A 13,111-nucleotide genomic window follows, 5' to 3' on the forward strand; every position below is an offset into this window, starting at 1 on the left:
ATGAATGATCTCCCGAACAACAGATCAAGTGTTTCTGAGTTCATCTTGCTGGGACTTTCCAATTCTCAAGAAATTCAAATATTCTTTTTTGCAATCTTCCTTCTTGTCTATGTAGCCATCATAGTAGGAAACCTCCTCATTGTGATCTCTGTGATAGTCGATAACCATCTTCACTACCCCATGTATTTCTTTCTGGCAAATTTATCATTTTTTGACTTATGTCTTTCTTCTGCCGCAACTCTCAAAGTGATTGCAGACTTCCTTAGAAAATGCAAGACCATCTCCTTGTGGGGCTGCATGGCCCAGATGTTTTTTATGCACTTCTTTGGGGGTGGAGAGATGTCTCTTCTGATAGCTATGGCCATGGATAGGTATGTTGCAATATGCAAACCCTTGCACTATAAGACCATCATGAATCGCAGGGTGCTCATTGTGTTTCTACTGCTCTCATGGGCAGTTGGGTTCACACATACCACAAGCCAGATGGTTTTCACTGCAGGTTTACCCTTCTGTGGTCCTAATGTTGTGGACAGCATTTTCTGTGACCTTCCCCTGGTCATCAAGCTTGCCTGCACGGACACCTATATCCTAGAACTGTTGGTGATTGCCAACAGTGGACTCCTGTCCCTGGTCTGCTTCATTCTCTTGCTCATGTCCTACGTTATCATGTTGGTCACCATCTGGCAGCACTCCTCCAGTGCATCCTCCAAGGCAGTGTCCACACTATCTGCTCACATCACTGTGGTCACTCTCTTCTTTGGTCCCACTATCTTTATCTATGCTTTCCCATTCAATAGTTACTCTGTAGATAAGTTTCTTTCTGTGTTTTACTCTATAATCACCCCCCTCCTTAATCCAATTATTTATACTCTGAGGAATCAGGAAATGAAAGCAGCCATTAAGAGACTCAGCAGCCAGCATCTTGGTTCTTGGCTCACTTACTAAGTAATGTCTACAACAACTGATTGTTTGTGGTCTCTGCTATTTGGGGGTTTACAGTCTTACATATTTATTGGAATAATTAAAATGAAAATATTAAATACTATCTATTTTCCTCCCTCAAAATCCATGCAATTATTAAGGTCAGTTTTACTAAAAATCTAATGGAAAATGTTCACAGCACAGATTCAACACATAAATAAGTGTGCCTTAATTACTTCCTTGTCTTAGAATTCAGAGAAACAGGGGTGCCCGGCTGGCTCAGATGGTTGAGCATCTGCCTTTGGCTCAGATCATGATCCCAGAGTCCTGGGATTGAGCCCTGCATCAGGCTCCATGCTCAGCGGGGAGTGTGCTTCTCCCTCTTCTTCTGCTGTTTCGCTTTGTCTCCCCTCCACTTGTGCTCTCTCTCTCTCTCAAATGAATAAAATCTTAAAAAAAAAAAAAGAAAGAATTCAGAGAAACAACCCTGATGAACATTTAAAATACATAAGTGTATGTCTTACAAAAATTTTATAAAGTTTTAATGGCTCAGTATGGAGAAATAGGTAACTTTAGTAAGATAGCACACTAGATGGTATTTAGTATCAATTTTTATTTCTAAAGTTATATTAACTTAATAGGTGTTCAAATGTCTATCAATATTTGGCAACCGTATGGAACTTCATAGAGTGGTTGTGATTTGATTGAGGGTAAGAATACTTTCTCACTGGATAGCCTCAATACACTGTATATTTAGTAGAAGGTAAAAATATGCCTAAAAATAAATATTTCCAACATATCTTTGAGTACTCAAATAATTTTCACAGAATCAATATAACTGAAATATTAAAGATTAAAACCATGAACTGCTCAGTGCAGCTTGCTTTACCAGATCACATGGACACACAATACTTTTTCAACTGAATTCCATCATTCGTGAAACATTAAAAAAATATTTACTAGGTACCAACCACTGTATCTATCACATGGTTATAGATACAGACCTGGTCCCTGTTCCAGAGACAGTAACCAAGGGGAGGGATCTATGTTAGGCGTGGTGGTCTCAGAAGATCACTTTAAGGGGAGACATTTATACTAACACATTAAGAAAGCTCTAGAATTAGACATTTAGGCAGGGAAAAGAGTATTCCAGGCAAGAGGTCAGTGTACCTAGACATTGTTAAGTGAGAAGGAGTTTATGTTAGTATTAAAGAGAGACCTTGGTGAAGGAGATTGATCAACAAAAGAGAGAAGATCTATGCTGAGACTTTGTAGAAAGGAAAGGACCAGAGTTTTCAGACTAGTGGATTCCTTTTTATTGTCAATATAAAGCCATTAATGTGTTTTGATAAAGGGAAAGTTGGGATCCCATATATTACAGTTTGGTATAGCTCTGTCCTCTTAAATAGAGAACATAATGTAGCAAAAGTAAAAGCAGAGGAAATAGTGGACTATTTCAGATAGTAAGCCTGAATTTATTAAATAATACAATAATATTGAATAAAACAATATTTAAATATTAAATAATAGTAATAATACATGAGTTTGTGAAAACTGTAAAGACTTTCAAAGGCAAATTGAAAACCTAAAATTATTTGAACATCTTGGGGATCATCTCTTTTGATGTCTTTTTAAAATTTTTAAAATGTCTCAGTTTAAAAAAATTTTAATATTTTTTTGCTTTTTTATGATGAAATTTTTTGAGTATAGTTGAAATACATATTACGTTAGTTTCAGGTATACAACATTGTGATTTGAGAAATTTATACATTATACTATGCTCACCGGAAGTGTAGCTCCATCTGTCATCATAAAACTTACTATAATATTACTGACTATATTCCTTATGCTGTGCTTCTTATTCCTGTGACTTGTTCTTTCCCTAACTATATGCTTGTATCTCCCACTCGCCTTTACCTATTTTGCCCATTTCCCCACCTGCCTCACCTCTGGCAACCATCAGTTTGTTCTCTGTATTTATATGTCTAATTCTGCTTTTTTATTTTTTAATTCGTTTTTTAGATTCCACCTATAAGTGAAATTATATGGTATTTGTCTCTGTCTGAGTCTCATTTCACTTAACATAATACCCTCTAGGTCCATTCATGCTGTTGCAAATAGCAAGAATTCATTCTCTTTTATGGCTGAGTAATATTCCATTATCTATCTATCATCTATCTATCATCTATCTATCTATCTATCTATCTATCTATCTATCTATCTATCATCTATATCTATATCTACATCTATATCTGTATCTAATCTATACCTTCCTTATCCATTCATTTAGTGATGGACACTGGTTGCTTCCATATCTTGGCTGTTGTAAATAATGTTGCAGTATATGTAGGGGTGCATATATCTTTTCAAATCAGTGCTTTCACTTTCTTTGGTTAAATAACAAGCAGTGGAATTACTGGATCATATTATAATTCTACTTTTAATTTTTTGACGAATCTCCATACTGTTTTCCACAGTGGCTATACCAATTACAGTTCCACCAACAGAGCACAACTTTAAGTCCTCATCAACACTTATAATGTCTTGTCTTTTTGATTCTAGCCATTCTGACAGGTGTAAGGTGATACACCATTGTGGTTTTGATTTGCATTTCCCTGATGATTAATCATTTCAGGCATCTTTGCATGAGCCTGTTAACAATTTTTCTTTGGAAAAATGTGTATTCAGGTCCTTTGCCTATTTTTAACTGGATTGTTTGGGTTTTTTTGGTGTTGAGCTGTAGAAATTCTTTATATATTTTGGATATTAACCCCTTCTTGGATCTATCACTCCCAAATATTCAGTAGGTTACCTTTTTTGTATTGCTGATGGTGTCATTTACTGTGCAAAACTTTACTATATCAAACTTACATATTTTCCCTCCTTATCCCCTTTTTAAGTATATTTGCCCTACTTTGATTTGGCCTAGACCATGTGTTCCTAACAGTTCAGCTTTCTTCTAAAAAATTCTATGTGTACCATCCTTACCAACTGGTTTCGGTAATCGGGTCAGAGTTCCCAATATTGTTCTAATATTATCTTTCTGATTTCTATATTTAAGAATCTTCTTCTTGCAAACATCTCTTCAAATGCCACACAAACCATGGTATATATTTCCTCACCATAAATATTGTTTTATTTTATTTTTTTATTTATTTGATGGAGAGAGAGAGAGAGTTCAGGAGTTGGGGGGGGACTGGCAGAGCTAGAGGGGGAGGGAGAGGCAGACTCCCTGCTGAGTGGGGAGCCCAATATGGGGCTGGATTCTAGGACCCTGGGATCATGACCTGAGTTGAAGGCAGATGCTTCACTGACTGAGCCACCCAAGGACCCCATCCATAAATATTTTTAAAAGGTTTATTTTTTGTGGCAATTCTACTTGCTAGCGGCTATATAAGGAACCAAATTTTTAAAAAATTCTGGGGTTCAATTAAAAAGTATGAGAAATCTATTAACAATGTCTGCTATGGGCTTTGGAAATGAATGTGGCACCACACTTATCATATATTTACTACCCTCACTTTCTTGTAACCTTTTCAAGAGGATTTTAATCAGAGCAACATGGAAAAGTCATATATAAGAGTAAATATAGAAAAATTTCTGTAGCATATGAACTCATCTGCAATCATATACTGTTAGGCTGTTAGCTTTCAGAATTTTACTTGCTTAACTGCATTGTTTTATAAAGGTTTTGCTACAGATCTTTCTTAATATTTTTGAGTCATCACAAAGTTCTATAGAATTATAAAGGGCTAACAGAATTCTGTATCTTTAGAATGGTTGATTGCAAAAATCCACTAAGTAATCATTTATTGATTACCATTACTCATTTATTGATTACCATGGTGAAAGACTCCCCTGCTTGCTCCCTCAAGTTCTCTGCTCTCTCTCTCTCTTCCCTTTACATGATAAAAGGAGATTTGGCTCTGTTAACTGGTCTATACCATGAAGTTCCTTCTATGCCTTGTTCAGTGTGGGCACTATTCTAATTTTACTTGAATAAATGCATTCGATTATCAAATTAATCATAAATATCCAGACTGATGTAATCAAATTGATAGAATTATAATTTCCTCAAGTCTATCATCTATAATAGATCCATTTTCTATAAATGTGTTCATCACTGCCCAACCAAAACACTTGAGTTAGTGCAAAGCACTTACTAGAGAAAGTTCACACGGCTGATACTCTTGGTGAATTCACAATCCACTTAAATAATGAGAGAGTAAGTCCCTGTTCTGAACTCGAGGGAACACTAGCATGTTTATTTTAATAATTCCCTTTGGGGGTTGATCACCAGTCAGCACCTTATGTATATGATTCTTGTCTTTTTTTTTCACCTGCAGATGACTGTCATATATATTCAAGGGGGTAAAGAAAGATAATATATATACAGGATGACACAGTGTCTGCATCTTTGAAGAGACCACTCCTCAGCTAGAACCGGTAGGTTTAAATATCAGTATTAATAACAAACTGCAACTGTACACTTCAATAAAAGAAATCTCAAGCTGTCATAATGAATGATTTCACCTATCATAACAGAATTGGATCCATCTATCTGCTGGATATATTTTATGAAGGGGAGCCGGTCCCCCGAGTCCAGCTGGATAGGTACCAGACCAGCCTAAACAACCACGGAATCAGCCTGAGACACAGGAAGATACATCTGGATCTCTACAAATGAACATCTCCAGCGCTGAGTATTGAGGTATGAAGCGGGGAGCTGTGAAACCGCGCACAGATATCGGAAGAAAAATGGAAGGGGGAGGGAGCCGCCGCGTTCGGGCGCCGGGAAGCGGCAGCCACCTGCACGGGGGAGCAGGCGGACTCACTGATGGCACCCTCGAGAGAGCGGACTGAGACCGGTGAGCCGGGAGCGGGTGCCACCAGGCATCTCACGGACACCGGAATCCCAGTGTGCTCACGGGATCCAGACTGAGACCGGGAGCTTCCGGAGCATGTGCAGGTCGGCTGGTGGCTGGCAGGCCACCTGCACGGGGGAGCGGGCGGACTCAGGGTCAACACCCAAGAAACAGCAGACTGAGACCCTAAACCGGGTGCGCACGCCACCAGGCTTCTCACGGAACTCAGGAATCCAGGTGTGCTCACAGGGCATAGACTGAGACCTGGAGATCCGGGAGCGCGCAGGGGCAGCTGGCAGCTGGCGGCATTAGAAACACAAAACAGAGACTCACCGGCCCTGGAAATGAAGACTGGGACGCCGGGTGTGGGGAGCACATCCCGGGACGCTGCGGGGTTGAGCAGCACCAACAGTACCGGAGTTAAAGTGGGCAGAACATCAGTGGAGAACGGGCCGCAATCCCTCTGTTCTGTGACAATTCAGCCTCTGCTGCTCTGACTTTCAGAAGAGGCATAACAGACCGCCAGGAAAAGCCACCAGAGAACAAAAGCCTGGAAATACCAGCTCACAGCGTGCCCATCCCCATCCCCCCTCGCAGGGAACACGGAAACTCTACCCAAACAGGGTTACCTGAGTATCGGCGTGGCAGGCCCCTCGCCCAGAACACAGAAGGCAGGCTGAAAAATCCAGAAGCCCACATCCCGGGGCGCCTGGGTGGCGCAGTCATTGAGTGCCTGTCTTCAGCTTAGGGCGTGATCCCGGCGTTCCGGAGAGGAGTCCCTCATCGGGCTCCTCCACTGGGAGCCTGCTTCTTCCTCTCCCACTCCCCTGCTTCTGTTCCCCTTCTTGCTGACTGTCTGTCTCTCTCTCTCTCAAATAAATAAATAAATAAAATCTTTAAAGAAGAAGCCCACGTCCCTAAGATCCCTATAAAACAAGGGGCACGGCCTGAGACCCAGTCAATAATTTGGGCTCTGGACAACCCCGCAACCTCTCCTCATCAGAATGACAAGAAGGAGAAGCCCCCCCCCCCAGCAAAGAAAGACAGTGAGTCTGTGGCCTCTGCCACACAAATAATGGATATGGATGTAACCAAATTATCAGAAATGGAATTCAGAGTCACGATGGTCAAAATGATGAGTAGAATTGAAAAAAGTATTAACGAAAAGGTTACTGAGAATATAGAATCCCTAAGGACAGAAGTGAGAGCGAATTTGACAGAAATTAAAAATTCTATGAGCCAAATGCAGTCAAAACTAGAGGCTCTGATGGCCAGGTCACCGAATCAGAGGAAAGGGTTAGTGAATTGGAGGATGGGTTAATAGAGGAAAAAATAAAAATAGAAGATGGTCTTAAAAAAATCCATGCCCACGAATGTAGGTTACGGGAGATTACTGACTCAATGAAACGATCCAATATTAGAATCATAGGCATCCCCGAGGGGGTGGAGAAAAACAGAGGTCTAGAAGAGATATTTGAACAAATTGTAGCTGAATACTTCCCTAATCTAGCGAGGGAAACAAACATTCATGTCCAAGAGGCAGAGAGAACCCCTCCCAAGCTCAACCACGACAAACCTATGCCACGTCACGTCATAGTGCATTTCGCAAATATTAGATCCAAGGATGCAGTATTGAAAGTGGCCAGGGCAAAGAAATTTCTCACGTACCAAGGCAAAGGCATCAGAATTACGTCAGACCTGTCTACACAGACCTGGAATGAGAGAAAGGGTTGGGGGAGCATTTTTAAAGCTCTTTCAGAGAAAAACATGCAGCCAAGGATCCTTTATCCAGCAAGGCTGTCATACAGAATTGATGGAGAAATAAAGACATTTCAGAATCGCCAGTCATTAACCAATTTTGTAACCATGAAACCAGCCCTACAGGAGATATTAAGGGGGGTTCTATAAAGGTAAAAAGGCCCCAAGAGTGATACACAAAAGAAAGTCACAACCGATACAAACAAAGACTTTACTAGCAATATGGCATCATTAAATCATATCTCTCAGTTCTTAGTGCCAATGTGAATGGTTTGAATGCTCCCATCTGGGTTGCAGATTGGATAAAAAGAAATGACTATCTACAAGAGACGCATTTCAAACCCAAAGATGCATTCAGACTGAGAATAAGGGGATGGAGTCCCATCTTTCATGCAAATGGACCTCAAAAGAAAGCTGGGGTAGCAATTCTCATATCAGATAAATTGAATTTTAAACTACAGACTATAGTTAGAGACGCAGAAGGGCACTATATTATTCTTAAAGGAAGTATTCAACAAGTGGATATGACAATTATAAATGTATATGCCCCCAACAGGGGAGCAGCAAGATACACAAGCCAACTCTTAACCAGAATAAAGAGACATATAGATAAAAATACATTAATAGTAGGGGACCTCAACACTCCACTATCAGAAATAGACAGAACACCCTGGCAAAAACTAAGCAAAGAATCAAAGGCTTTGAATGCCATACTCGACGAGTTGGACCTCATAGATATATATAGAACACTACACCCCAGAACCAAAGAATACTCATTCTATTCTAATGCCCATGGAACATTCTCAAGAATAGACCATGTTCTGGTACACAAAACAGGCAGGTCTCAGCCGATACCAAAAGATTGAAATTATCCCCTGCATATTCTCAGACCACAACGCTCTGAAATTGGAACTCAACCACAAGGAAAAATTTGGAAGAAACTCAAACACTTGGAGACTAAGAACCATCCTGCTCAGGAATGACTCGATAAACCAGGAAATCAAAAATCAAATTAAACAATTTATGGAGACCAATGAGAATGAAAATACAACAGTCCAAAACCTATGGGATACTGCAAAGGCAGTCCTAAGGGGGAAATACATAGCCATCCAAGCCTCACTCAAAAGAATAGAAAAATCTAAAATGCAGTTTTTATATTCTCACCTCAAGAAGCTGGAACAGCAACAGAGAGGGACAGGCCTAATCCACACACGAGGAAGCAGTTGACCAAAATTAGAGCAGAAATCAATCAATCAGAAACCAGAAGTACAGTAGAGCAGATCAACAGCACTAGAAGCTGGTTCTTTGAGAGAATCAATAAAATTGACAGACCACTGGCAAGACTTATCCAAAAGAATAGAGAAAGGACCCAGATTATTAAAATTATGAATGAAAAAGGAGAGGTCACGACGAACACCATTGAAATTGGAAGGATTATTAGAAATTTTTATCAACAGCTATATGCCAATAAACTAAGCAATCTGGAAGAGATGGAATCCTTCCTGGAAACCTATAAACTACCAAGATTGAAACCGGAAGAAATTGATTTCATAAACAGACCAATTAATTATGAAGAAATTGAGTCAGTGATAAACAACCTTCCAAATAACAGAACTCCAGGCCCGGACGGTTTTCCTGGGGAATTCTACCAAACATTCAAAGAAGAAATAATACCTATTCTCCTAAAGCTATTTCAAAATATAGAAACAGAAGGAAAGCTACCAAATTCATTCTATGAGGCCAATATTACCTTGATCCCCAAACCAGGCAAAGACCCCCTCAAAAAAGAGAATTACAGACCGATTTCCCTAATGAATATGGACGCCAAAATCCTCAACAAGATCCTTGCTAATAGAATCCAACAGTACATTAAAAGGATTATCCACCATGACCAAGTGGGATTCATACCTGGGATGCAAGTGTGGTTCAACATTCGCAAATCGAGCAGCGTGATACATCATATCAACAAGAAAAGACTCATGAAGCATATGATCCTCTCAATTGATGCAGAAAAAGCATTTGACAAAATACAGCATCCTTTCCTGATTAAAACCCTTCAGAGTGTAGGAATAGAGGGTATATTTCTCAATCTCATAAAAGCCATCTATGAAAAGCCTACAGCAAATATTATTCTCAATGGGGAAAAGCTGAAAGCCTTTCTCTTAAGATCAGGAACTCGACAAGGATGCCCACTCTCGCCACTATTATTCAACATAGTACTAGAAGTCCTTGCAACAGCATTCAGTCGACAAAAAGGGATCAAAGGTATTCAAATCGGCAAGAAGAAGTCAAAATGTCTCTCTTCGCAGATGACATGATACTCTATATGGAAAACCCAAAAGAAGCCATTCCCAAACTTTATAAGTTATAGAGCAATTCAGTAATGTGGCGGGATACAAAATCAATGCTCAGAAATCAATTGCATTTCTATATGCGAATAACGAGACCGAAGAAAGAGAAATTAGGGAATCCATCCCATTTACAATAACACCAAAAACCATACATTACCTTGGAATTAACTTAACCAGAGACGTAAAGGACCTATATTCTAGAAACTATAAATCACTCTTGAAAGACATTGAGGAAGACATAAAAAGATGGAAAGATATTCCATGCTCATGGTTCGGAAGAATTAATATAGTTAAAATGTCCATGCTACCCAGAGCAATCTACACTTTCAATGCTATCCCGATCAAAATACTGAGAACGTTTTTCAAAGAACTGGAACAAATAGTCCTTAAGTTTGTATGGAAAGAGAAAAGGCCCCGAATCTCCAAGGAACTGTTGAAAAGGAAAAACAAAGCTGGGGGCATCACAATGCCAGATTTCGAGCTGTACTACAAAGCGGTGATCACAAAGACAGCATGGTACTGGCACAAAAACAGACACCTAGACCAATGGAACAGAATAGAGAACCCAGAAATGGACCCTCGGCTCTTTGGGCAACTAATCTTCGATAAAGCAGGAAAAAACATCCGGTGGGAAAAAGACAGTCTCTTCAATAAACGGTGTTGGGAAAATTGGACAGCTACATGCAAAAGAATGAAACTTGACCACTATCTCACACCATACACAAAAATAAACTCCAAATGGATGAAAGACCTCGATGTGAGACAGGAATCCATCAAAATTCTAGAGGAGAATATAGGCAGCAACCTCTACGACATCTGCCAAAGCAACCTTTTTCATGATACATCCCCAAAGGCAAGAGAAACAAAAGATAAAATGAATTTATGGGACTTCATCAAGATTAAAAGTTTCTGCACAGCCAAGGAAACAGTCAGAAAAACTAAGAGGCAGCCCACGGAATGGGAGAATATATTTGCAAATGACACTACAGATAAAGGACTGGTATCCAAGATCTACAAAGAACTTCTCAAACTCAATTCACGAGAAACAAATAAACAATTCAAAAAATGGGCAGAAGATATGAACAGACACTTTTCCAATGAAGACATACAAATGGCTAACAGACACATGAAAAAATGTTCAAAATCATCAGCCATCAAGGAAATTCAAATCAAAACCACACTGAGATACCACCTTACACCAGTTAAAATGGCAAAAATAGACAAGGCAAGAAACAACAATTGTTGGAGAGGATATGGAGAAAGGGGATCCTTCCTACATTGTTGGTGGGAATGCAAGTTGGTACAGCCACTCTGGAAAACAGTGTGGAGGTCCCTTAAAAAGTTAAAAATTGAGCTACCCTATAATCCAGCCATTGCACTCCTGGGTGTTTACCCCAAAGATACAGACGTAGTAAAGAGAAGGGCCATATGCACCCCAATGTTCATAGCAGCAATGTCCACAATAGCTAAATCGTGGAAGGAACCGAGATGCCCTTCAACAGATGACTGGATTAAGAAGTTGTGGTCCATATATACAATGGAATATTACTCAGCTTTCAGAAAGAACGAGTTCTCAACATTTGCTGCAACATGGACGGCACTGGAGGAGATAATGCTAAGTGAAATAAGTCAAGCAGAGAAAGACAACTATCATATGATTTCTCTCATCTATGGAACATAAGAACTAGGATGATCAGTAGGGGAAGAAAGGGATAAAGAAAGGGGGGATAATCAGATGGAGGCATGAAACATGAGAGACTATGGACTATGAGAAACAAACTGAGGGCCTCAGAGGGGAGGGGGGTGGGGGAATGGGATAGACCAGTGATGGGTAGTGAGGAGGGCACATATTGCATGGTGCACTGGGTGTTATACGCAACTAATGAATCATCGAGCCTTGCATTAGAAACCGGGGATGTACTGTATGGTGACTAACATAATATAATAAAAAATTATTAAAAAATATTTTATGAAGGGGCTTATAAATTTTCAAAAAAGGTTAAATTAATAAATATAAATTTTGCTTTTAATTTTCCAATTTTACAAATTAAACTAAAAAATTACTTTTATAATTCTCAAGATTCTCTCTTGTTAGTATTTTGAGACTGAGGGCTGCATAGTTCAAAGCTATGCATAACCAGTATGTAGACTCAATTACTGCATGAAATATATACCAATGATAATATTAAATCTTAATAATGAAGACAACTAGGTAATTATACAATTTATATTTCATAGAGAAAAATGCTTTCATTAACACTGTCTTGTTTACCAAGTCTTCCATAGTAAAATTCTTCTCTGGTTCTTACTGATTTGAGTATCCTTACATCATCAGAAAATGAGAAAATGCTAAAGATAGAATTATGTGAATGCACATACATAAGAGCTATATGTAGTCAATGAAACACACAAATATATTCTGTATATGTTACCCTGGGGTCTCATAACAATATGTGAGGTAGTAGTGTAGGTATCATTTCATTTTTATGGAAAAGTAAATCAATGTTCAAAAGCTACGAGTACATTTCCTTAGTAAATGCTGAGGCCAGGACTAGAATTTAAATCTTCATTCTTGATTCAGTTTTTTTAAAATTCTGATAGTTAAGCTAAACAATAACCTCTGAATACTTCATTAACTATTAAGCCAAAAAAATGGAAATTCAGAGCAGATTTTCCACACTCTGTTTTGGTGCTTCAGGACTAGAACATGGTTTAAGTATGTGCTTCTATGACTGCATAGGTATGAGTCTGGATCTGTGTGTTTGGTGTACTCACTAACAGTGTTTTTATTTTAAAGGAAGGAAAGAAAGGAAAAAACAAAAACAAAAACAAAACAAAACAAAACAGAAAACCTAGGACCAAAAGATCTAAATCATAATGAAAAGTAGATAAAAGTTAGCCAACAATATCAGGTCAATGTGGAAACACATACAGAGTACAAGTGTCAAGGCTGTATGAGCCAAAATAAGAGTTGAGTCAGTCTGCACGCAAGTGTGATACTGTGTCAGAGGAAAGCACTGGGTACAAAGATGATAAGCATTTAGGAGCCAAGGAAACATAAAAACTATTAGTCAAATGTTTGTTGGTTGTTCAGAGACCATCTATATACACAATGTAAAGGAACAAGAAAGAAAATTCTAGTCAAGAACCCGGCAACAATAGATTCAGGAAAACAGGCAAAAAGGCTCAACAGTGGAGGTCACGAGTTTTGTTCAG

General features: G+C 39.0%; 1 protein-coding gene across 1 annotated transcript; it reads left to right on the plus strand.

Annotated features, from left to right (window-relative positions):
- On the plus strand, positions 1 to 945 carry LOC148109506 (olfactory receptor 4K13-like). Its single transcript, XM_087864423.1, has one exon. The coding sequence runs from the start codon at positions 1 to 3 to the stop codon at positions 943 to 945; it is 945 nt and encodes a 314-aa protein (XP_087720549.1).
- The last annotated feature ends 12,166 nt before the right edge of the window (positions 946 to 13,111 follow it).

Source organism: Ursus americanus, chromosome 9 (genome assembly GCF_024610735.1).
Source record: "Ursus americanus isolate L20-20 chromosome 9, mUrsAme1.1.p, whole genome shotgun sequence".
In the NCBI taxonomy this organism is placed as follows: Eukaryota; Metazoa; Chordata; class Mammalia; order Carnivora; family Ursidae; genus Ursus; species Ursus americanus.

Bases quoted from the DNA above. Each gene is read 5' to 3' on its own strand.
- LOC148109506 (XM_087864423.1), top strand. From the start codon at position 1: ATGAATGATCTCCCGAACAACAGATCAAGTGTTTCTGAGTTCATCTTG.